This window comes from Numida meleagris, chromosome 25 (genome assembly GCF_002078875.1).
Source record: "Numida meleagris isolate 19003 breed g44 Domestic line chromosome 25, NumMel1.0, whole genome shotgun sequence".
Classification (NCBI taxonomy): domain Eukaryota; kingdom Metazoa; phylum Chordata; class Aves; order Galliformes; family Numididae; genus Numida; species Numida meleagris.
In genome coordinates, this window is record NC_034433.1 from 4,904,615 (window position 1) to 4,929,001 (window position 24,387).

The 24,387-nt window shown below is 42.9% G+C and overlaps 2 protein-coding genes across 16 annotated transcripts; one reads left to right on the forward strand and one right to left on the reverse strand.

Annotated features, from left to right (window-relative positions):
* Positions 322-3,981, reverse strand: OARD1 (O-acyl-ADP-ribose deacylase 1). The gene is made up of 6 exons (XM_021377493.1): positions 3,795-3,981; positions 3,414-3,478; positions 2,763-2,907; positions 2,570-2,628; positions 2,096-2,208; positions 322-1,767 (listed from the first exon to the last, which is right to left on the reverse strand). Exons 1-6 carry the CDS (start codon positions 3,877-3,879, stop codon positions 1,665-1,667), a joined length of 570 nt encoding a protein of 189 aa, XP_021233168.1. The 5' UTR covers positions 3,880-3,981; the 3' UTR covers positions 322-1,664.
* Positions 4,217-19,175, forward strand: NFYA (nuclear transcription factor Y subunit alpha). 15 transcript variants are annotated; one of them, XM_021377479.1, is made up of 10 exons: positions 4,217-4,412; positions 7,110-7,231; positions 8,743-8,829; positions 11,056-11,202; positions 12,386-12,517; positions 13,152-13,257; positions 13,791-13,939; positions 14,746-14,919; positions 15,282-15,383; positions 16,219-19,175. In XM_021377479.1, exons 2-10 carry the CDS (start codon positions 7,157-7,159, stop codon positions 16,270-16,272), a joined length of 1,026 nt encoding a protein of 341 aa, XP_021233154.1. In that variant the 5' UTR covers positions 4,217-4,412; positions 7,110-7,156; the 3' UTR covers positions 16,273-19,175. The 15 variants fall into 15 exon arrangements, with proteins under 15 accessions (XP_021233154.1, XP_021233149.1, XP_021233153.1 ...); XM_021377474.1 differs by having other exon boundaries at positions 4,221-4,412; positions 8,743-8,826; positions 13,773-13,939; XM_021377478.1 differs by having other exon boundaries at positions 4,221-4,412; positions 8,746-8,826; positions 13,773-13,939.

Here is a 24,387-nt window from a genome sequence, read left to right on the forward strand (position 1 = left end):
AGAAGTTACAGAGAAGCTCACCAACTAAGAAACCGAGTCAGAAAGGGTTCCTTCTTCCAACTACTTCTGGATGTTGATTGCTACATTGTCACAAGCTTGAAAGGTGCTAAACATGCACACACATGCAAAAAAATCTGGAATTAACTTCCAAAGCTAAAAAAAAATAAAACCCCAAGCTGCAATAAGAACACCTTTGAGGAGACACTGTGGCTTCTGTGGCTTTCATTTCTTTGCCACTAGATTTAAAAAACAAATATAAGCCCAAGGGCTAAATCAACGAATGGTCCTGATGTTCACTCTCGATTAGCTCAATACTCCAAATTCCTTTGTCTCACTCAAGTTTATTTTTCACAGCTGTGTATTTAGCTACAGCAATTATCCACCAAAACCAAGAAGCATAGGATAGTCAAACAGGGGAAGAAAAAAATATGAAGTTCTTAAAGACAAACAGAATTTGTAGATCTCCATCAGCAAAGAAAACATACAATACAGATTCACCCATAAAGCTCAGGACAGGAAAGGTTCCACACATTTAATAAGTAGTGAAGAATAAGCAGAAACCGTATTTTACACTAACAACTTCTCAACTGTCCCACCTACTAGGTTTATTCAACACTTCTGGCATTTCAGTGGGCATTCAGTGTGATAGAAGTAAAAAGATCTGGTATTACAGGACAGTGGGTAAAATCAAACATAAATGAAATACTCTAAGTATATGTTGGTTATTCAGAACTGGAACCAACCTTCCCAAAATCAAGCATTTAGCAATGGCCTAATAAACTGTCACTGATTTTTACATTTGGTGATATCAAACAACATATCAGCTGAACTACAAATGCAGTAAAACAAAACAATAAACACACAAAAAAATCTTAGCTTCCATAGTATTTTTTACAGCACATCAGTCAGTCATATGTGAGGATTCTCAGAAAACTGAGGACTGCATATTATATCAATCACATCATACTAAACACACCCACTAGGTGTCTTTACAAGTCTCCAGCATTCCCTTTCAAAACTCTGCTTTCCTCCTATTGTCTACAGCCACAATACAGACAGACATCAGTATGCTGTTTGCAAGGACTGTGCTCTGATCTGACAGTAGAGTACTGAAGAACTACTTACTGCATGCTGACAGCACAACTCTTCTTGCGTGCAATTTCATTTTAAAAAAGTGCTTGTGTCCAAAAGATACAAAAAAAATAATTTTTAATCCTGCACAGAATGAGTATGCTATATATGAACATCGCAAATCCTGAAAAATAAAAATAGGGAGAGCTCCACAGGTCATAATTATGAACCAGAACAACAAATATGTAAGCATCAGACAGTTCCAATTTCACTGCACAGGAACTGCCAGCTTTAGGAAGCTCCAGTGCAGGTAGGTGCTCTGTGGAGGACCAGTGACATCTGGTGGCTTCCTGGGACAGACTGGGAACTCCCTGAGAGATACAAAATCCCTGCTTTCAACACAGGTTCCCTGAACACTACATCCCAAATCAGCTACTCTGAGACTTTTGCTCTTTTTATTTTCTTTTAAAGCCACGGCCACCACCAACACACGAGTGAGCTATGCTCAGAAGAATGTGCTCAGCATGCAGTTTTCTCCCTCATCAGTTAAGAAGTTGCCACTGCTGAAAGCTAGGGAAACAGGACTCTTTTGCTCAGAGAGTATAAACAGTGATCTTTATATCTGTGTCTTCAAACACTTCCCCAAGTATAGCTGAAACTTTATCCCAATCCAGGCGGTCAAGTCCACACCCAATTCTGGAAAATAAAACATCAAAATAACTATAATGAGCTCTTTTGGAGCATGTTATGAACAACTAGCCCTTCAGGTGGCTACAGTTTAACATGGCACTAACTCAACTCACTGTAAGTCAATATAATACAGTTAAAATATGGAAATAACCAAACCTGAATAAACTTCTATCACTTAAACCCACAGGGAAATACAAGCTTCCTTTACACAATGGATCAGAAGAGTTATAGTCAAGATGATATTGAACTCTCAGAGTAGGAGATCACCTCTCAAAAACATCCTCCTACCCAAGAAACAATGAATTATTTACACAGAGCTAACTAATTTTCTTACTTGGGCATGGAAATGTCAGTAACTCCATTGTTTAGACAGTGAGTTTTCATGGCTTCTAAACTCTTTCGCATGTCCTCATACGTTGGTTTGTGAGAAACTTTCTTCTTCGTAATCTAAGTAAAAAATCAGTTGTATCCTTGTCATTACCACTGCAAACTCCAACCCCCCCCCCCCCCCCAACACACTCCACTACACCCAGAGTCTGTACACAAAGACTCGCTACGGCAAAAAGACTTGGAAAAAGAACTGTGTGTCATTGCTTGAAATAGTATAATTTGGCAGCTAGTTCTGTGAACTTAGAAATATAAATAAACACACACGAGAGCTTGGCTTCTCCTCAATAGGAATACTTGAGTAATACATCTCACTTGCTTAGAAGAAAGTACTCAACATCTCACAATTATTAAAGCTGTCATCGTAATATCTAATACAACTTTGTTACAGGGGAGCACTTGAGTCATTCTCCGCTCTTACCAGGTAGTAAATATATCGGTCATCTCTTTGGAGAACTGCCACCTCCCCAGTCTTCTTTTCTAAATGGAAGAAGGTGATATTTTAGGAACAGTTACAGTCTACTATGCAATTGTCCCTGAACACCTAGTAGCAACCTTGAAGGTGGAAATGTATGCTAGTCCTCAAATTCCCACGATCATACAAAATTACTCACGTTGATCTAAGAGCTCTTGGACGCCTCCAAACTTTTTCTTAAAAAGAACAGCTATGCCTGCACCCATGCGGCAGTCCTCACTGATGCAATGAGCCAATGCGTCCGTTGGGGGGCATGAGAAAAGATCTCCCTTAACACACTTGATCTAGAAAGCAAGCACAAGTGTGAAAGCTAAAAGTGCAGGCCATGATAACAGAACACCCACAATTAAACAAGCCTGCACAATAGAAACTATAAGGTAGCGTGTTTAAGATGTAGTTTATAAACTCAATATACCAATAACATATTTTCTACATGATCAGATATGAGAATCACACGCCAGCTCACCAGTTCATTTTACACAATCAAAACTGAAAAAGGAAAAATACATAACACAGAGTACCACTGGACCAGTGCACACCTACAAGTACACTGTATGCCAGTACTCCACATTCCCAGACACTTAAACACCTAAACTCCGTGTTTAATGTGCAAAATATCTGCATCACTGATATAAGCACAAAAGTGCAAGGAAAGTATCAAGAACTAGCTTTATTATCAGTCACTTTTGCCCCAAAAGCTACGTGGTACAATCAGCTGCCACGTTATCAGGCAAGAGTGTCTCTGTACATACAGCTCAGCAGTAACCCACATAACCCGTTTTCTACGCACTCGCTCCCCCTGCTCCTGGACGTGGGTGGCCATGGTAACGTGGGCTATGGTGAAGGCTTCTGTGGCTGGAAAGATGATAGAAAGAAAAACAGAGTTAATAGGAACCTCAGATTGGGAACGAGGCAGTGTGGCTGCGGGTGCAAGGCTGAGCCTTTCTCAAGGGGACGCTTCTAGGTGAAAAAAAACATCCCGTATGGAGTAAAGAACAATGAAGGAAACCAGTGCCCTTGAGCAGCGTGGGGATGTCCCACAGCAGCCCCAAAGGTCCAGCCCACGAGGCAGGCCCCAGCCCAAGGTGAGCACACAGCCAGAACCCACAGGCCTCGCGTTCTCCTCCAGGCCACCCCTGCCCGTTCCAGGACACCCCTCAACAGAGCCCACCGGCGGGCACGACGTGCAGAACGGACTGCCGGGCCTGGGCCGGGACCGCGGCGAGCCTTGCGAGTCTGCCCAGCACAGCCCACATCGGTCTGCCCACTCCGTCACCTCTACTACAGCACGCTGAGCGTCACGCAAAAATGGCCGCCGCCACCACCCACTCGCTAGCCAGCCCCTCTAGGAAGCCTGGAGGAATGCCGTCTCTATGGCACCCGCCCAGAACATTCCGAACGCCAACCTACCGCCACGAAAGCGCATGCGTGAGACTCTCAGAGGCGGGGCCTAGATAACATACGACAAGATGAGGGTGGAACGGCAGCGGCGCGTGCGCATTGCCGGACCCACGCGGCGCGCGCACTCCTTAGGGCGCAGGCGCAGTCGTCGCCGCTGGGCAGGCCGCGGGTGGGCGGTGCCTGGTGCCGAGGGCCGCGAAGAGGTAGGAGGGGACATCCGGAGCGAGCGCCGCCGTGCACATGCGCCGCCTGCGCCCGCCCCCTCTCCTGTCTTTGTTCGGGGTTGGGCGCCATTTTGCGCGGCGGCTGAGTGGAGGCGCTGATTGGGTTTCGGGGGCCGGTAGCGGAGCCAATCAGCGCGGGACCCGAACCGGGGGAGCGAGGCACGGTGAGTGCGAGCAGCCAATATGGAGCCCCCGAGCGCCGGCCCCAGCGCCGGGATTGGCGGGGCCGAGTGACCAGTCAGGAGGCCGCTCGCAGGGCCGGGGCCGGCCGGCCGGGCGCTGGGGGAGCCGAGGGGACGGGGCCCGGCCGCGCCGGCGGTGGGGGTGGTGGTCCCGAGCGGAGAGGGCCCAGGGGCAAGCGGGCCCTGGGAGGAGAGGACCTTCGCCGGGGCGCACCGAGGGGCGCGGAGCCGAGGGCGGCAGCGATGGAAGGGAAGGCGCGGCCGCTGAGGGGAAGCTGAGCGGGCCCGTCTTCGGTGGGGACAGAGTCGTCCCGGTGTGGAGTCGCGGGGACGGCGGCCGGCAGCGCCCCGCCCTCGAGCGGGGGGAGCGGGGCGGGCGAGCGAACCTCCTGCCGCCTCCGTGCCGCCCCGCTGACAGATGGGCCGCGGGCAGCGCTGCCCCTCCTCCTCCTCCCCCCTCCTCCGCCGCCGCCCCCCCCCGCCCGGCCCGGGCAGCGGGGCCCCAGCGCACCTGGACGCCAAATGGCGGCGGCCTCGTGCCGCGGCCCCGGGGCTCAGGCTGCTGCGGGAGCGCCGTCCCTGGGTGAGCTCCTGAGCGATGCGGAGCTCGGAGCGGACGCGTGGCCGCTGCAGGGAGCTGAGGCAGCGGCCGGGCTGTGCCGCTGTCACTTGCATCCTGCCTGGGGCTCCCGGGGTGGCTGTGCTCTGCCCGTGCCCCTGAGGCCTTCCAGCAGGCAGGGGCTGCCCCCGGGAGCTGCCAGCTCAGGGATTTAACCTTAGGGTGCAGCACACTTTAAAACGGCGCTTTGGTGCTAAGTGGTTCTTGGCGGAGGTAATTGGCTGAGAGTGCTGTTGCTTGTAGGTTCAATACCCTCATATATGTATGCACACACGCATACATGAGTATATGTTAACACAGAGCTCTTAAATCATTTTCGGTGCTGACAGTTGCTGAGGAGGAGCTGACAAGTGAGATCAGCTGTGGGAGGAGCACCTACTGAAGGCGAACCCTGAGATTAAAAATTCAGCTTTGATATAGTAACACTGGTACCGTTCTGTTTCAATGAAGGAAATGAAGTAAGCCCTTGGAGGACTGTGATCCTGCACATGTGAAACCTTCAGTTCCTAGCCTGTGCGCCTGAATTTGGACTACAGTGCTATCTTATGTTACAGAGACAGGCTTGACACGAGGGATCTGAGAGAAAATATTTTCAAATATAAGTATCCTTTAATTTTTGGATGGTGTTAAGAAAACCACAGATCTTGTTGCAAATAGAGCAAATAGGTGTCCTGTGCTTGAGCAACTTCCCCGCAGAATGAGTTGCTTTCTGGTAGGCCCGCGGGCAGTGAGGGCAGAAGTTACATATACTGTGCAGAATTGAAATGGAGACTTTAATAGGCAACATCATCTGCAGGAAAATAAAATTTTTAAAAAGCATCTCCTTCTCTTCTGGTAGGCAGTGAAAAGCAATTGCTAAATGAGCCGAAGATGGAGTTGATATCGCATCAGAGTGTAGGGCCTTCCTTTGCTGTGATTCAGGTTATCATTGTGATCTCCAGGGTTAGTATCGTTGCATCAAAATTTTGAACCAAAGTTCTGATTCTTACATTATTATGGCTGAGTATCATGTCTCTCGTAATAAGACTTGCCTCTGGTCCATCTTGGTGCATAGCGGTGTTAACTCTAAAAGAAATCAGTGATAAATAAGATAATTGTGTGTTTTCTAAGGTTACAGGAATAAGGTGATGAAAAAATTGTAGAGCCGTTGAGATAAAGGACACTGAAGCACAAAGCATGTTGTAAAGCCAAAGGACAGGAAGTGTGAGTGGTGTTACAGCCATCACCACAGCAACTCTTCCAGTTAGTGGAAATTGGGACGTTTTGTGTACATTTTTTTCTTGAAAACTTGCTTTTCTTTTTGTTGCTGTTTTAGACTTGGAAGATGAAACCTATACGCTGCCTTTTCAGCAGCCTAACAGTCATGGGATAAATCAGATATCTCATTAAAAATAAGAGTAGGAATTCCTTTGTTGATGAACTGAGAAGAAATGTGAGGGAGAAGGAGGTAATGGAACTAAGTATTTTGTTTCAACAGCGTGTTCATCATATGTCTAGGCAAGGGTCCAAGACATGAGATCTACTGTCTTTTCAAAACATATATAAGGAATGAGGAGAAGGGAGAGAGATAAGGAGGGTCTGTTGCGTAGTTAGGGAGGGAGAGACTGTTTCACTTGGTTTTGTTTAGGTCTCAATGTCTGGTTCAGTTTTACACCTAAACCTTGATTTCTGTTCTATTATAATTTTTTTAAGTGATAACACCCTCTTCCACCACTTGTTTTTTACAGTTGTAAGCAACTGTCTGTAGCCTAGAGTACACAGAGTAAAACAGACAAAGGTTTATATATTTGAACATAATTACAGTATTTAGATTGAAGTACTTTTTGCTTCTCCATCAGGTTATGTGTTCTTGAAATAAAAATTCCAGCTTTGTTACTAAATGAAAGTAAGGTGACATTGTTAAAGAGGAAGGTCTGCAATTAAACTGTGGCTGTTTCTCTTGAGTGTGCGCTAGGCACCACCTCCATGTTAGCAGGTGGTTTGCTTTTCAGCTGCTGTAGGATGTAGCAACCTTCAAACTTTGGGACAATAACCACATGTTTTTTCTCTCATCTTGCCAGATACACAGGCTGCGCTGTGCCTTGGTCAGCGTTGGAACTGAAGCACTATGGAGCAGTACACAGCCAACAGTAACAGTTCCACAGAGCAGATCGTTGTGCAGGCGGGACAGATTCAGCAGCAGGTATGGGGAGTTGCAGTGGATGAGCTGGGGTTGGTGAGTTACAGACCTTCAGAGTTCCACAGAACCAGCGAGATGCTTTGTGATCCCCTCTGGATATGTGTTTACCTGACTTCTGTCACTACAGCTGTGGTCTTGCCTTGTTGAAATCACACTAAATAGGTTTGTAAGAAATAGGTTTATTAATTGAATACCAATTTTATTTTCAGTGGGATAGGGAGTTTGCAGTCTGGTGGTGATGTGAGGAAACTAACAAATCCTCTGGAAATGGAGGAAACAATACAAAAGAAGTATGTATTGTAATCCTTTAGCTTAGTAGTTCAGATGCATCAAAATGAGCACAAGAATCGCAAAAAAAAAACAACCAGCAACCATGTAACCTTGGATGAGTTCATCCATTCCAGAAAGAAGTTTCTAGTTTGTTATAATGTGTAGGCTGTTCAGCTGGTTTTGTTTTGGTTTTAAGGCTTATAGGTTTTCAGTGTTAAGTTTCATCCACTCTAACACACTTACAGACGAGTGTGCTACTGCTGAACTACTTTTGTTGCATCTTTGTTCAAAACAAGAAGTTTTTCTTAGTTTGTCTTGTATATGAATGAGACATGCTTTGCTTTGTCATCAGCCTGAGTGCTTGATAGATGGGACCAGCTTCTTCCACTGAATTTAGTTGAATTTGCCTTTTTCAGTGTGAAAAAAAAATTGTAATTGAGGTTAGAAGATGACAAATTTAGAATTATCGAAAATACCTGATTACAACAGGTAACCAAAGATATATTTGATTTTTATTAGTATCTTGTATGTAGTAGAGGTAAAAACACTCATTGACCTGTTTCGTTTTTAGTACAAGCTCTCAAAGAGAGTGATTTGCTGTGGGTGAAATGTTTTTCTAAGTGATTTCTTTTTGAAGAAGAAGCCAGTTGTACAGCTTTTAGGGGAGAGATCGTCCTTCATCTCTCAAAATGCTAACACGGTTAACATTGATTATTTTGGGACTCTTACTAAGGAGGCTAAAGATAGACTAGGCTTTTAGATTTAACTGCTCTTGCAACATCTCAAGATCATTCTTCAAGGTCAGTGGTGGGAAGACACTGATGCAGGGGTGACACAGATGAAGTCTTAGTCTCCTGGGCTGCTCTTCTGTGCAGAAAGGAATGTATGGCCTTTATTGTAGCTTACAAGCCACAACTTGGAAGCCTTTCACAAGAATTTTGAGTTGTGAAAGGGAACATTAAGCAGGTAGGCAGCAGTCTAAGGCAACAAAGCAGAGATTTTAATTTCTGCAAAATGACCTCTCATGTTCTTTGTAACTGACTTTTGTTTGGAATGTTAAAACTTGTCAGTATGATATGCAGGTTTGCCAGTATTCCATTCTTAGATTTGTTAAATCACATTCCATATGTTCCAAGAGCAGCATATATGAATTTTAAAATTCATCCTCTTCCAGCAAAGTGTGGTTGTCTCTTGTGTGAGCTGTGCATTTCTGTGTTTCAAGCTATTCCTATTCCTGTTCCCAGCAGCAGGGTGGTGTCACTGCTGTCCAGTTGCAGACTGAGGCCCAGGTGGCATCCGCCTCAGGCCAGCAAGTCCAGACCCTCCAGGTAGTGGTGACCTCTCTAATTGTGTTTGTGAGCACTGCATGACTCTCCCATCACCACATATCTAATGCTGTGTTTTCTACAGGGTTTGAAATAGGGACGGCAAAATTGTTGGCCGATACTGTGTGCTTTATGTGAGGCTTCCCATGAAGAGAGTGAGGTTATAGCTTTTCATTGGATCACAGATGTATTCGTGAATTCCAGCTGTTGTAATTCAGAAAGCAAATAGCGGATGAAATGGGAGTCAAAAGAGAAGAAACCCACCAAGATAATGAAGTCAAGAGATGTGACTTAAAAGAGATACAACGTAAAGATTTCCTGTACTTCCAAGATTAGATTCCTGATACTCACTGTGATTAGTTCTATAGGTTTTTCTTCTACATGAAAGAAAGACAGAGAGGTAGGGGGTGACCCACCAGTGTGAAGAATGAAACTTTTTTATCTGTAATTGTAAAAGCTACCTGGGAACACTATTAGCTCCTGCAGGACTGAGATAGTTGATTTCTTGCTTATATATATATACATTGCAGGGAAACTCAGACATGTGTTTCCTGGCAGCAGAAACATCAGAAACTGGAAAGAAATGGAGGGTCACGTCAAACCATGATTTACATCACTGTGAAGCACTCTGTGCCATTCAGACACATTTGTCATCTCATGAGCTCATGTAGGAAATTTGTAAAGGAATTGATAAGCCCTGGTCAGTTGCAGCAGCTTAGCAGTGCATTGTTCACTCAGTATTTTGGTTTTGCTTGAGGTTAGAATGGTCTTGTCAGGTGTCAAGTTGAACACAGCATTTTTTATGTTTGGAGTTCAAGTATGAAAAGCTGGCTGACTTTAGTTGCTTGGATCACTGTGGCTTCCTACTTCTCCCCACCTCCCCGCTTTTCTTTTTCTTTTTTTTTTTTTTTTTCCTTTGCTCACCTGAATGCATTAACAAGAATCCTGGAATGTACATTTTACTTTCTGCCTATTGGATATAGTACTGTGCTTCTCTCTGGCTGACATGAGCATGCTTTTATCTGTCACAATTCAAAACACATCCTGCCCATTTTGTCAGTGCCTTCTATGCGATAGCTACAAGGTTGAGGAATCAATGGAGCAATGTGGCAAGGGGATCGGGTGACCTTTAAAGCCACAGTGTTATATTTAAGGTGCTGATCCTTGGAATACGACTGTGGTTGAGTCTGTTCGTGTGTTAACACATAGTTCACTAGGGTATTTGAACTGTGCAAAGTGGAGTTGTTGGGTTTCTTAAGTGAAATGTGATGAAAATCTGTGCTGGTACTTAGTCTGGTGTTCTGTAGTGAAAATGCTTGAGGAGTGAACGTTTGGTATTGCATGTTCTTGAATTTTACAGCTGGAAAACCCAAGAATTCTGACTTTTTGTCAGGTTGTTCTGGTTTGTAAACAACTTGGAGTGTGGTTAAGAGTAATCACCTAGTTCAAAAGACTCATCTCCCATTCTAGCTGTGGAAGTATGGCTTTCTGTAGTCTTCTCAAAGATACATTTGGAAGAGTTTAGGGACTTACAAGGTAGTGAAGTTTAAATGGAGAGTTTTTCTCCTTGCCTTTCTTTTCATTAGGCTTTTTCCTAGTGACCAATTGCAGTGATCTTTATGTGGAATTTGGAAATCTATAACTTTTGGTCCAAGAAATGGCAGTGGCTCATTTTCTGTCACTCATCCTCACTGAGCTGCATTTTGTGCTGTGACATTAATAATTTCACTTAATAGCCGTGAGAAAATTCTCTAAGAATATCACATGCTGTATATTGGTTAGGAAATGGAAATGTTGTAAGCATGTAATTGGAGAGAGTGAAGCTGCTGCAGAATCTCTCTGCCAAAATGGCTTACTTTGAGTTTTTTCTCATTAGGAGCCTCAGTAAAAGATTAGTAGTGATGTAGTTAATGAAGTTTCTTTGCTCTTGGGCTGTGCATGAGCATAGTTATTGTCTGGAAAACTTAGCCATGCTTTTATGCTTTGTTGGTTAGAGCGCAGCAGGAAAAGATAATTTTCAAAATCCAGCAGTGCAGCATGGAGAGAGTTGTAGAAACTGAAGGTATTTGGTGCTGATTATGAGCCCAGTGTAGCGAGTGTTGCTCAGTTCTCTGGCTGGTCACTGCAGTACAGTAGGTAAGCAGTTAGCCTCGTGTGGTATCCACTTCAGTTTCTGGTTTCATGTCACCAGTCTATTTCATTGTTCTGTTTGTTTTCTCTCCTGTTCCCTAGGTCCAGGGGCAACCGTTAATGGTGCAAGTGAGCGGAGGGCAGCTGATCACATCGACTGGCCAGCCCATCATGGTGCAGGCTGTGCCTGGGGGCCAGGGCCAGACAATCATGCAAGTGCCGGTTTCTGGAACGCAAGGGCTGCAGCAGGTGAGATAACGCTAATTTCATTAAAGATAAATTGCAGAGAACAAACTGTGATTTCTTGCCTTGTCAGATAGAGCGTGTTTGCCTCAGTGCTGTTAAAATGGCCTGGGTGACGATGGCTATGGATCTGCCACAGTAATTGCATATTTAAGAGTGGATCTAAAATACATTTTGTATTTGGCTTTTGTATTTTAAGGGATAGCGCAAACTTTCCAAGTCCATTACAATACACCTGAATTCTTTAAAAAAAAAAAAAAAAAAAAAACCTTGAAAATAATTCTTGTGCAGAGTTCATCTAACGCGTGATGGCTGAAGGTGGATTTAAACATTTCCATTGCAAATAAAGTAATATTGTGGAAGGATATATGATGATTTTTTAGAAGCAATTGCTCGGAAGTATTTAAAAGGCAGTTTTTAAATTTCAGCAGGTGCTGAAAGCGTGTTCCTCAGAAATAAGGGAAGAACTGTTAACAGCAGCATGTTGAAAGTGTTGTAGTGATTAGCAAATGAGATTTGGGAATGAAGTTCTGCACAGTCCAGGAAGGCATGTGGTGGTGGTGGTCTCTTGAGAGGTTTACTTAGTTATTGAATTCAAACTCCTTGGTTGACAGACAAAATTTTTTTGTGTCAGGTTCTTTATGCTGTGGTTGTTGAGGAAGGTCTGAAACTGGGTTTTTAAGCAGAAGCTGCAAACCATATCCCAGTTTCTCTTTTTTTATCTCAAAAAATGTTCTGCATTGGTGGAAAGACTTCACAAAGCTGAAGACGTTTTTATGTGTGTCCTGAGTACTTCTATATGCTGGATAATTAACACTGCAGATATCTTAAATCTTACTCCTCTTGTTTCTTTGACCTGAGTAGTATTCCTGGTTTTGTGTGAATTTATTTCTTTTGACTGTTTTACTGTGTAAACAGTGGAGAGTTGCTAGAACGTAACGACATTGGCATGTTGAATTTCCTCTATTCTGTACGTTCCTGACTGCTGTTGCATCAGTGACTGCTGTGTTATGGGGAGGAGTATTTTAAAACTCTTCATTTTAAAATAGAAAAAGAGAAGTATCAGTGTTTTTTTTTTTCTTTTTTCTTTGCAACAGTACTCATCCTCAGATGATCTGGTAATGCTGAGGCCAAGGAGGGAGAAATAAGAGGCATAGTTAATGTTCCTTTCTGACTCTTTCTTCCACAGATTCAGTTGGTCCAGCCAGGTCAGATTCAGATTCAAGGTGGGCAGGCTGTGCAGGTACAGGGGCAGCAGGGCCAGACCCAGCAGATCATTATACAGCAGCCACAGACTGCAGTTACTGCTGGCCAGACACAGGTAACTGCACCAGCATGAAAGGGTTTTCTTGAGAGGAACAGGAAGAGAAACTTGGCAAATGACGTAAGATATGATGAAGTAAAAAGGGAAAAAAAAAAATTAATGTGGAGGAGAACTTGAGAATAAAATTAATATTTTTGTAGTGCTTCATTTGTAACCCTGGGACAGAATAAATACACTGCATGTTCTTATCCATCGTGTTTCTGTATACTGGTTCATGGCTGTTTTTGTCTATTTGTTGCAGTTTGAAAACATAAGTATTGCTAATTTCATACTTGCGCCATTTTGTGCAATAGTCCAGTCATACCTGGGTTTTCTGCTGTTTCTTTTGTTTAGGACCAGAATTAAATTTCTGAGCAGACTAGTTCTTAACGTACTGATAATGAGATAGGAAACCTGGAACTTGTTTCTCTGAATATACAATACTACAGTATTAGAAAAAGTTTATTATACGTGCTTCAGGTATTTTACTTTCAGTTCAATTGGTTTGTACTCCATCCTATTTCTTTATGCTAGTAATAAAGCAAAAGAAATACATGCCTGAAACGCAGTAAGCACTATGTATTAATTCAGGAACTGTGAAGTTTGAGGAAGAAGCAATTTCTAAAGTTCCTGTGTTCTTTGTTTTGTTTAGACTCAGCAACAAATAGCAGTTCAAGGACAACAGGTAGCACAAACGGCTGAAGGCCAGACCATAGTCTATCAGCCCGTTAACGCTGATGGAACCATTCTCCAGCAAGGTATGAACTTTGGTGCAAAAAGTCGGGACTTCAAGGTCTGTTTTGTAGGTTTTTACTGCCTTGTAATGACTGTCAGTGCAAACAGTGAGTTGCAGTCCTAGTTGGTAGTGCTGTGACTGTTGTGATGTGAAGTGATGGCATAGTGAATGGAAGAACAGATGTTTGTGTTGTGACACAGGAATTTGGCAGGTAGATTTTTCCAAAAAAAAATAGAAAAACCCTTTTTTTTTTTTTTTTTTTTTTTTTGGCAAGAGCTGTTAAAATAGGAAGGAATGCTCATTTGCTTCTGCACTTTCAAGTACTTGCACTCTTACCTGAGGCTGGGATTGCTGTGCAGATACAAATATAAAAAATACGAAGTAGAGTTCAGCTGGTAGCTTGTAATGCATTTCTAAATCTTATGGAAGGGTGAATGAGTGAAAAACAGAAGTGGGACTAATGGTGTTCCCTTCTTTCTGTGTGCGTGTTTTTTGTTTGTTTTCTTTTCTTTTCTTTTGTGTTTTATTTTCTTAAAGTTACAGTCCCTGTTACAGGCATGATCACCATTCCAGCAGCCAGTTTGGCTGGAGCACAAATTGTACAAGCAGGAGCCAACACCAATACTACCAGCAGTGGACAAGGGACTGTTACAGTGACACTGCCAGTTGCTGGAAATGTTGTCAATTCAGGTGGAATGGTTATGGTATGTATTTAACTCTCTATTTAGCTTTAAAGTAGAGCTTTAAGGTGTCAGTGCGTAAGCTGTTGTCTGAGACCCATGTCAACTTAATGTGGTCAGTCTTCTCAGTAGCTAACAGTAGTTAAAAGTTTAAGGGTTAAAAGTTCTCTGTTTTTATGGCCGATGTCCTGTTGTGATCTGTGTGTTCTGTACTTGCTTTCTACTACAAGAGATTGAATTGAGAAATCTAGAAACTGAAGTTCAAAACAAGCTGTTAACTGATAAGCAATGTTTAAAAAGATTGCACTGACTACTGCATTTCTTGAGGATTCCTTAGTATTTGTTTTTCTGATTCTTAAGATTTTTTTCTGCCAGTTCTTAATGTCTTTGTAGTTTGATGGCTTTCAACTTGAACTTTATTGTTCATCCCCACTAGATGTCAGCAGCTCTATGAGTAATAATAGAAATGCTTAAGAAATGCTCTGAAATTATCATATAAATTAAGTAAGTCATAGCCTAAAAGAAAGGGAAGTGATGGGCACGTCCTGCATGCAAATTAGACAAAATGCAATAACATAGTCGTAGAATTGTGTATTGTGTTGAAATTTTACCATTATCAGGAAGAAAAGGAAGTACAAATGATGTGTCATTGATTTATTTAAATTTGTCCTGAAGTTTGAGAACGACTTTGTTACCTCTTTCAATTTAAATTGATGTGTTATCTGAAGAAAAAAACAAGCTCATTCCATTGTAAACACTTTAAAAAGTACATTTTTGCATTCCCTTTTCATTCTAAACTAAAAGTTCTGAAACCATTCTTCTCTGTGCAGATGGTACCTGGAGCTGGATCAGTACCAGCTATCCAGCGAATACCTTTGCCTGGAGCAGAAATGCTTGAAGAAGAGCCCCTCTATGTAAATGCCAAGCAGTATCATCGAATCCTTAAGAGGAGGCAGGCACGTGCAAAGCTTGAAGCAGAGGGAAAAATTCCCAAAGAGAGAAGGGTGAGAAAATAACACGGATCTAATACGGGGTTGCTGTAAGAGAAGGGCACAGAAAATCGTCTCTGCCAGAAAAATGAGGATTGGGATCTGAGTATTTTTTCCTTTTTTTTCTTGTTCATAATCTACATCTGAGTAATCTCTTTTAAGTCCCTTGGTGGCAGTAGTGCTTCCTTTTCATATGTTTAATAGCTCATCTAATGTAACTGTATTGCAAACAGGTCTTTACTGTAAACATTTTATTTCAGGGTTGGGGGGGAAGAATGGAGTCTGCATCGGGTTTTTCTGCCATGTTGTCATTTACTGGAAGTATTGAGCTAAGGAGTAGGCTGCTCTCATTGCTCTTCTCTCCCATATTGTGACAGAAATACTTGCATGAATCTCGGCATCGTCATGCCATGGCCAGGAAGCGAGGAGAAGGTGGACGTTTCTTCTCACCAAAGGAAAAAGACAGTCCTCATATGCAGGTAAGTAGAATTTTGTCTGTTCTTTGGGCAGCTCATGCTTTGAGGTCTTCAGGTAACACTTTAGAGGAGCATCTCTACTTTTTTCTTTTTTTTTTTTTGGGCGGGGGGGGTTAGGCTGCTGACCTTTGTCCCTCCTTGCCTTTAGGTTTTTGTTTCAAGCTTTGTAAAGAAATCCTCTCTCTCACTTTGTTTAGAGAGCAAGCTCCTATTTACCTTGAGTAATTAATTCATAGTACTGTTGATAGAAACATATTCACTTTGTTTTACAAACAGAGAATGCTTGTATTTGTTGTTCTAAGAAATATAATCTGTGCAGCTGTTGCAATTGCATACCAGAAGTTTCTTTTTTAGGACATGTATTAAGGGTAGAGATGCTTTCTCTTACACTTGTTGGAAAATTCAAAAATGTTTGTCTGATTCTTAGTTGCCTACTTAGATGTATAAATAAAATGCAAGAAAGGTTTTCAAAGGAGGGAATATCGTAGGGTAGAAGTAGCAAATTCTATTGTTGACTAGTGCTTTAAAGTTGTCCTGTGACTTCAGTGGAAGAATATTTCTTACTTTAAAGTGGAATCCTTTCCAAATACCAGAACTAGACCTAGACCTTGCATTAATAGGTCTTCCCAAATACCAGAAACAATATGTTGTTAGGAATTATTAATATCACAGTTGTCTTACAGTGGCTTGTAAAACCCAGTAGAAATGTGACGTGTTTGAAGATCGTGGGGAGAGGGGTGTACAGGAGTATCTTTTTGTGATAAAGGCAGTTGTGTGTGACTCTGATGTTTTGGAAAATTTTTGAAATTACAACATGACATTTGTTTTGTATCTGTAGGATCCATCTCAGGCCAATGAAGAAGCAATGACACAGATGATCAGAGTCTCCTAATCACTGTTAACATAAAAATGTAACTGAATTCCTGTCCCTTCTGCAAGTCTGTCCTACCTTACCAGTGTATCAAGCAAGTCTTTCAATGGGACAATCACCACATCTCAGCCTATCCTTTTCTACAGAACAAACACCACTTTTTCAGTGTGTGGTAAAGATTTTAACTGCAGTTAACTCAACTAATAGAAACTTAATGATTTTCCTGGTATACTCTTCTGATTCAGCGCAGGGATTTCAGTCTGACAGCTCATGCCTTTTTTTTTTTCCTTATAACATCTCTTGCATTAAGATTGGCCATGGTGAGTGTACCACTGACTGACCAGCAATAACTGGCATGCTGAAGGAGGGTCAGCAAAGACTTCTTGGAGTTATGACCCTTCTGCACAGCGACATAATCCAGTTTATAGCAACCAGCACTGATGTGGCTACACCACGGTACTTTGTTTTCCCAGTAGAGAATTGTTATTTACATCCACTTCTTACGTCGCTGGATTTACTGTCTACTGAACTGTTCACTGCTGTTTCATCTGCACATGCAAAACTGACAGAAACTGAAGGGGGTTCTCTTAAGCTCCGCTCTGTAAAATATGTAAACAACAAGCTCTTCTCTGGGAAAAGTTCAGCCATCAAGTCAAAGTGATCAAAACAGTTCAAGATTATTACAGGATTTGATTTATTGTGTATCTGTTCCAAGAAGTAAGAGTGGAGAGGGTTACTGACGTGAGGGTAAGGATTTAGTTAGTAAATACGATTTATTGGTGTTTTTTGGTATGTTTAATGCCAGCAGGTAATGCTTTGGAAGAAGAGTGGATGCTAGTATTAAAGTATTGAAACTTCCAAGTGAGTCTTCCAAAGGATTTTTTAAGTCTTTATTTCTAACCTAACCAGTCTGGTGCATGGTTCTCCGAAAGAAATACAGTCTGCAATCTCAGAGTGATAACACTTGACCATCTTTTTGACAGTATTTCATGATATCTGTTGTAAATCAGTTCTACAGTTCTCATTCTACATAGAGTGAGAGACTGTTTCATGATGGCAGAAGCACAGGGACACTCAACCAGGTGCACACTGATGTTTTTGAAGGACTGTTAAATGAAGACATGTATTGGTTAACTGTTCAGGCTTCTTACAGACTATCCACTTAAAAAAAAAAAAAAAAGATTTTTAAAATGTGGCATTCAAGAAGTAGTTGCATTTAAAAAAAATAATATATAATGGATTTTTCATTGCTTACAACTGGTTTCTGGCTGCATACCTTAACAACACAACTTTTAGTTGTTCATTACAGATTTTTAAGCTTGCCCCATTCTTACTGATGTGAAATGTGATGGAATCTGTAATTCATAAACAAGCAACCTGCAAAGCAGTGTGCCTGCCGAGGTACTAAGACAAGTGTTTAGGTTAGCTACCTGTGTATAGCCAGTATAAGTACAAAGAGGAGGAGCAGATTTGGCATTTACAGTAAGGCAGCTGGATTTTCTAAATGGAGTTCAGTTTATTCTCTTCTGAGCTTCTAGCTCTGTATTCTTACTCTTACACAGCTGACATGATGAGCTGAAGCAAAGCTGAGAAGGAAACAGTTCTGCAAGGTAGGCCTGCAGCCACAGAAAGAGATGGAAGCCTAGTTCCAAATAGATCTTTGGATTTCAGTTGTCTACCTATTCAAAAGGCATTGATGGCATTTTTGGTGCCTTTGGTTGCTTCTGCCTTAAAATACTTGGCCAGTTAGAGCGTGGTGGTGCTTTTTTTCTTTTTTTTTTCAGTTGGTAACTAAAATCCTCACCTGGCATTTCTTGTGAGGTCACCCATTTCAGGAAATCCATAGCTCTTGTTTAGTGAAGGAATAAGAAAACCTTTTCCTTAGTTGAATTTGCCGCACTATTGTAAATACTTTTTTAAGCATCTGTACATTTTGTCAATAGGATATTCATGTGCTGGAGAAATATTTCTGTGCTGGAGTAAGGCGGCCTCCATAACATTTCTGCTCTTCAACTGACAGCTAATCTCTGTCCTGGAGAACCCCCTCAGACAGTTGGAAGTTATGGAAGCAGAGATTGTTGCTCTGACATTGGTTTTTGTTTATTTCTTTTAAACTAGTAGTTCTTGTTTTTCTTAAAGAAGTTGTAAACTTCTTCAAAACAGCTAAAACTTTCTTTTTCCCCAGTGAGCCCTTCATATATAGGTTCTCTGATCTATTGTTGTAGAATGTGTACTAAGGCCTATGGATTCGTGTTACTTAGGAAGCTTTATTATTGATACTTCAAATAAGGATGTGAAAGCCTGAGTGCAACTGTCAATGTTTTTCATTTGCATTGGGTTATTTGTATTCACCTCCAAAAGCGGTGTGTGCTTGGTGAGATTGGAGGTACCAGTCAACACCATGCTCCTGAAAGAGCCTGCTTTCTTGTCCTGGGTAAACTTGTTGAACTGGAGACATCCCCGAGTTCAAACCTCTCTAGGAATTAAAGGAGAATTCTTTGGGTTGGCTGCACTTGAGCAAAAACTGCACATTGGGAGCATGCAGAAGGGTGGGTGACGATAAAAGAACAGGCCCGTGGGGAGCGTGCCACGTGGCTGCTACACCCAGGAGCTCTGGAGCAGTGAATTATCCAACAGTTGTACACGAGCTGAGAGGGTGACACGTGCAGAACGGTCCTCGAGTGATGCTGGAGCGCTTCAGGGCTTTGCATGTTAAAAAAGGGGAGGGAAGAAAAAAAAAATTACCTGTGACTGGATGGGGGGGGGGTACTGAAATCTGCATCATGAAAGGCAAAGTTTGTATATAGTTAAAAAGTTTATAGTTTTTTTTATATAATGCATTTTTTCAAGTGTATTTTGGTCTTTAATAGATGCAATTGTAAGTACTGTGTACACTATCCAGCTAATAAAAATTTATAAACCAAGCAGCAGCTTTGGCTCTGCTTTTGAGTCCTTTCAGTCAAAGGGAGCGGTGCGGGCACAGTCAGGAGATGCTCTGCCCCGTCCGCCATTACTCCGCCTGAGGGAACTGCTCGGTGCAGGCCTGGTGCCTGCGAGCGCTAGAAGCCGATTGGCTGAGGGAAGTTGCGGTGTCCCGCCACGCATGCTTATTGGTGGGTGCTGCTCTGAGACGCCTCTGATTGGCTGATGGTGAGCGCCTCCATCTTGCCCTGCTGGTTTCTCGCCAGGTGGAGGCAGTCTCAAGATGGTGGCTGAGGGGCTGTTGGCGGGGTGGGAGGGGAGGTTGTACCTCAGCTCTGAGGTCAAGGAAGATCCAGTCTCCCTCCTGGAGTTGAGGAATGGACTCCCTCAGCTGGGGGAGGGAAGGAAGGCTGCTGTCACCTGGTTAGTGTTCCTTCTGTGTGTCGTTTGAGTGTGGAGAAGATGTTGAGTGAGTCTCGGGTGTGAGTAAAGAAGATGTGTGGTAATTAGTGTGGTAGTTTTTTGTTTCAGGCAATAATTATTTTGGGAAATATGCCCAGAAGTCATGCTTTCTCTTTTCCCTTGTGTCACAGCGTTATCTATGGATCTGTGTCCGTGACAGGGAGACAGCAGGCCCACAGGCCCGGAAAAGAGAGAAAGGAGGAAAAAAAAAAAAAAAAGGTGTCGGTGGTTTAAGGGCCGGCTCGGACTGGCCCCGTGGCTGATGGGGCAGGGGACCCGCAAACCCACGGCCTGGGGAAAAGAAAGGGAAAAGGGGAAGGGTAGGAAAACCATAGACGGGTCTAAAACAAAACAGCAGCACCAATCTGAGGAGGAACGTTAATTTACTAAATATTATATTGAAATTGAGGCCAATAAATCAAACAGAGTTTCAAGCTGAGATTCTTACTCCGTAAGCTGCAGGGGCACCACGTGTTTCCCTGCCGGGTACGAAAAGAGAGAGCTCGGTCTGCCAGGCGGCTTCACCACCCCCTCCGGACGCAAGGACCCCTGGGGAGTGCAGCTCCTCCTCCTCTTGAGAACCAAGCCCCCAAAAAAGGCAGTCCCCAGAAACCAGGACATTAACACTTTAACTGCCAGTGCTTTACATGATGTTATGATGTGGAATACCGACGCCAAAAATAAATCACAAAACAATGACACCTTGCTGTCCAGTTGGCATAATGCTCCACACATGTGTGGGCCCTGCTGCAGGAGTCATTGCACACCTTGGATAATTACCCATGAAAAGCCTTCCAGAAGAGTCAGATGATGAAACAGAAGCAGCCCTGGAGCTCAGGGAGTGCCCTATGTGTGCAGCACTGGAATCTGTGCAGGGCTGCAAAAGTGTAGAAGAGGACACTCTACCTACACGTTACCCAAATGCTATTCTTCCCAAGACATTTACTCTGTTATACCGCTGGTTATTTTCCAGGAGGGTGGTTTATTCTTGTCCGCAAACTCCCTAGTATCATGCCATTATCTTTATTTGCTCAAATATGACTGAAAGGAGACTGTTAGAGCTTATTTTTTGTTTTGGTACAAAAGGAAGTTTTCCTCTTAAGAGGATTGGGCAGGCTTTGAAAGGTTTAAGAAATGCTCAGCTTCCATGTCTGCCTGCTAATCCCTCTCAGGCGTGCTGTTCCTTCCACGCACGCTGCTCAGGATCCCTCAGCAGTATTGTAACTTTAGTAATGATAACGTAAATACTTTTATCAGGGCTGAGGCCCTGCACTGTTAGGCAGCCTTTTTGTGTGGTATCTAGTAGTTGTATGCTGTTGTGTTGCTGAAACAGTTCTTGTGTATGTTTATTGTTTGCAAAGCTCTTTGGGATAATAGCAGCCGTACAAAAAAAATGTTACGTTAAGCCTATTCATTTGTTTTAGCATTCTTGGGATGTGCTCTGTTTTAGAAGGGATATACTAGACTTCACAGGTACTTGTGGCCATACACTATGTTCTTGAAATAACTGCAATCACTGCTGCAGTTCTTGGGGCTTGGTTCTGCCCTTGCTGGTGCAAAAGCAGCTCTTTGCTAGCAGAGGTCTTGAGGTTGCGTGAGTATCACCTGCTGACAACGAGCAGAACAAAAAGGGCAGCTTTACTCCAAGCGCGGTTGTGTTTCTTTCTCCTGCACAGGATGCCTTAGCAGTGCTTTCCACGTGAATCGACTGTGGGTGACATTTTTATACTGTCTGTAGAACAGCTTGGAAATACCAGCTGAGTTTGTGACTCTGAAGTGGTTCCAGAGCTCCAAGTGAAAACCGGTATGTTCTTTGAACTCCAGTTCTGATAGGGCATAGTCATACGGCCTGTGTTCAGTGCCCAAATTAGGGGGATGATGTTCCCATAGGTGAGGTAGGATAGAAGTGCCTCCAGCAGGCAGTTCTGAGTGTCCAGTTAGGTCCTGCTGTTAGGGGTTATCTTCTGAAAAAGATATTTTTCTCTCTGCTAAATAAACAGCATCTGGCTTCCAAGCTCGGACACTGGTACGCACTGGAGTCCCACAGGCAGGCAGCGTGGGTCCTGACGAACACCGGCCTGCTTTTCTGACACGGCATTGTTGGCAGCTCTGTGATCGTGATGAAATGCAGAAATACTGCAAGTGTGATTGTGGGCAAACAGAGCAGAATAAATCCTCAAGGACATCACAGCTGAAGATTCATGAATGCAGAAGAGCATGAAGGGCAGTGGCCCAAGGGAATAAGCAGGCATCATAGGCCTGGAGGGAATGCCCACAGCACATAATAGGTTATCTGATTACAAAGCCACTCAGGTATTGATTTTTACAGCTTTTTGCTTTATTCTTAATTTGAAATTCTTTTCAGTTCCCTAACAAGAGCAGGACCAGACTAATTTAAAGCAACCCTTCGCTTTGGAGAGAAGTTCCTGTATCTGTTAATCTTGGGCTAGTCACGGTTGCCAGGATCGTGTCCTTTATTGCTTAGCTTTCTGTTCTGGTAATCAATACTCTGAGTTGCTGGAGATGGGGGAGAAATAAGGCAGGAAGTTGAGGACAATTGAACAGGTATTCCAAAGTGAACAGAATGAATAAAATTTTGTACTGCTAATGTGAAGTGGACACGGTTGGTAACTGTTGGGTTTTCTCTGTTGCTTGGCTCCTCATGCAATAACACATTGCTGATTCTTTGTATTTCAAGGAGCTAGAGACAAACATTTGTTCCAAAAATGTTCTCATGCTCCAATAATTTCCAGAGGAAAAGGGAAGGTATGGATGAGCCAACTGTATTTCATCCAGCAGGAGACTCCTTGGTCTCTGTAGTATAGCTCCCAAGCATTATAATCCAAAATTCAGTTTACTTTCCCATTTTATTTTATTTTGTGGGTCTTTCAATGCAGCACTGGATGGTTTACATAGTACCTAATAAAGCATTATCCTTTTCATCTCTGTCTTTTGATGAAATCTCAATGGCTTCTTTTGCATGCCCCATTTGCAAAGCTACTGCTGGAAGTCTCCAAGATGGCATAGCGCTATGATGATCGTAGTAGAATCTCTAGAGTATAATTCACAGTTTATTATGTGATTCTTCTGTTCTTATAGTCCACTTAGGGCCAGAGTGCTTGGCAGTGAGCAGATGAGGCTGCCGAACCATTAGTCATTTGGATATACTTTTACTGCCTGTTAGAGATGCAAGCAGCCCTCGGGGTGTTTACTGCTGGTGAAGTGAGACAAAGAAACAAATATGTTGACATAGGCTGCAGAAGATGTTTAGATTTGGAGTGAGTTTTAACTAGACATCCTGGAAGAAGACAGAGGAGATGTGTGGAGGCACTGGAATGGAGAGCGTTGACTGATAGCCTCTTAGAAGCTCCTGTCCTCCTTCTTGTGTCAGCTCTGCCTTCCCACCTGATATGCCCAGCTCCCAGAATGCTGCGCATTTGTTTCCTGCTACTCTCAGATGCAAAATAAGCTGGGAGGATATGTGAGACACTAGCCACATACAAGTCTGCATCGCCATCCAACAGCTCGTGCAGAACAAGGTCACTGGCTCAATGTCTGTCAGGCTCATCCGGAGACATGGCCAGGTGTGTAATGCTCATATGTCAGTTAGGGCGATCCTGGATGCAGATCCGTGTCTGACTGTAGCCAAATGAGATGAATATGCTGTTCATGCTACTTCACCACCAAACCTGCCAACCCGAGTTTGTTGTTAAGACAGTTCTGCCTCTGTTGTAGGCAGCTCAAGTTACCACCAAGTCTTCTTCATTTGCACAGAAAGGAAATACTTGGAAGATGTTTCAAATTTAAAAAGATTCAAGAATGTTTCTCGTGTCTTTGCTTTAAGACTGGCAGTTACTTATCTACATTTTGTGACAGAGGACTGATGCGGTCTAAGAGATAAACTGGCCCTACAAACACCCTCAGCTTCATCATGTGATGATAGATCATCTTCGGCCTTGTTGAGAAAAGGAAGTACGTACCAGAAAGTCTTTCTATCATGACTTAGTTATTTCTATTCTCTTATTTTTAAGATCGGAGGCCATTAGAGCTTTTAGTCTGTGTGCCACCGCAGCTTGATGAGGAATTTGGACGTGCAAAGTTTAGTTGCTTTCAGAGAATCAAACCAGTTAAATAAGAAGTAGAATTTGTGTATTGATGCCTGTTATGTTAATTGTTCATCTTTCCTGGTGTGCGTAATTTCAGGCCTTAATGGCATGGTCGTACACAAACACTTTTGTTGTCTCAAAAATGACACGAGTCATTAATCCTTTCCAGCGTGAGCCAGTGCAGCTCTTTAGGAGGCAAAAAAACCCACATATGTATATATATAGTTAGCTATTATTTTAATGTTTTTACTGGCTTTATTTTCAGAGAATTTGCAATAAAGAGACAAAAATCATCTCAGGTATAATAGCAAAGAGCCTGATGTCCTGTAGCCCAATCAGACCAGGCAAGAGCACTTCCTTCTCCTTTCCCCTCTCTTCTCCCCACATCTCCTCAGAAATGGAAAAGAACCCGCTGGCAAAGTGGAGTTTCTGTGCAGGTTGGATGATTCATTGACAACTATGTCCTTTCATGTTCCTTTTCTTCCAATTGTAGTACAGAAAAAAATGAAAGCCACTTTTGTACCATGTTCAGCAGCCTTGGGTCCAGCTCACAGAACTAGGATGAGAATTTTAGGTTTATTTTAGGAGTTATCCATAATTCCTAGGGGATGTTTGTGCCTATCACCACAATAACAGGATTCAGCAG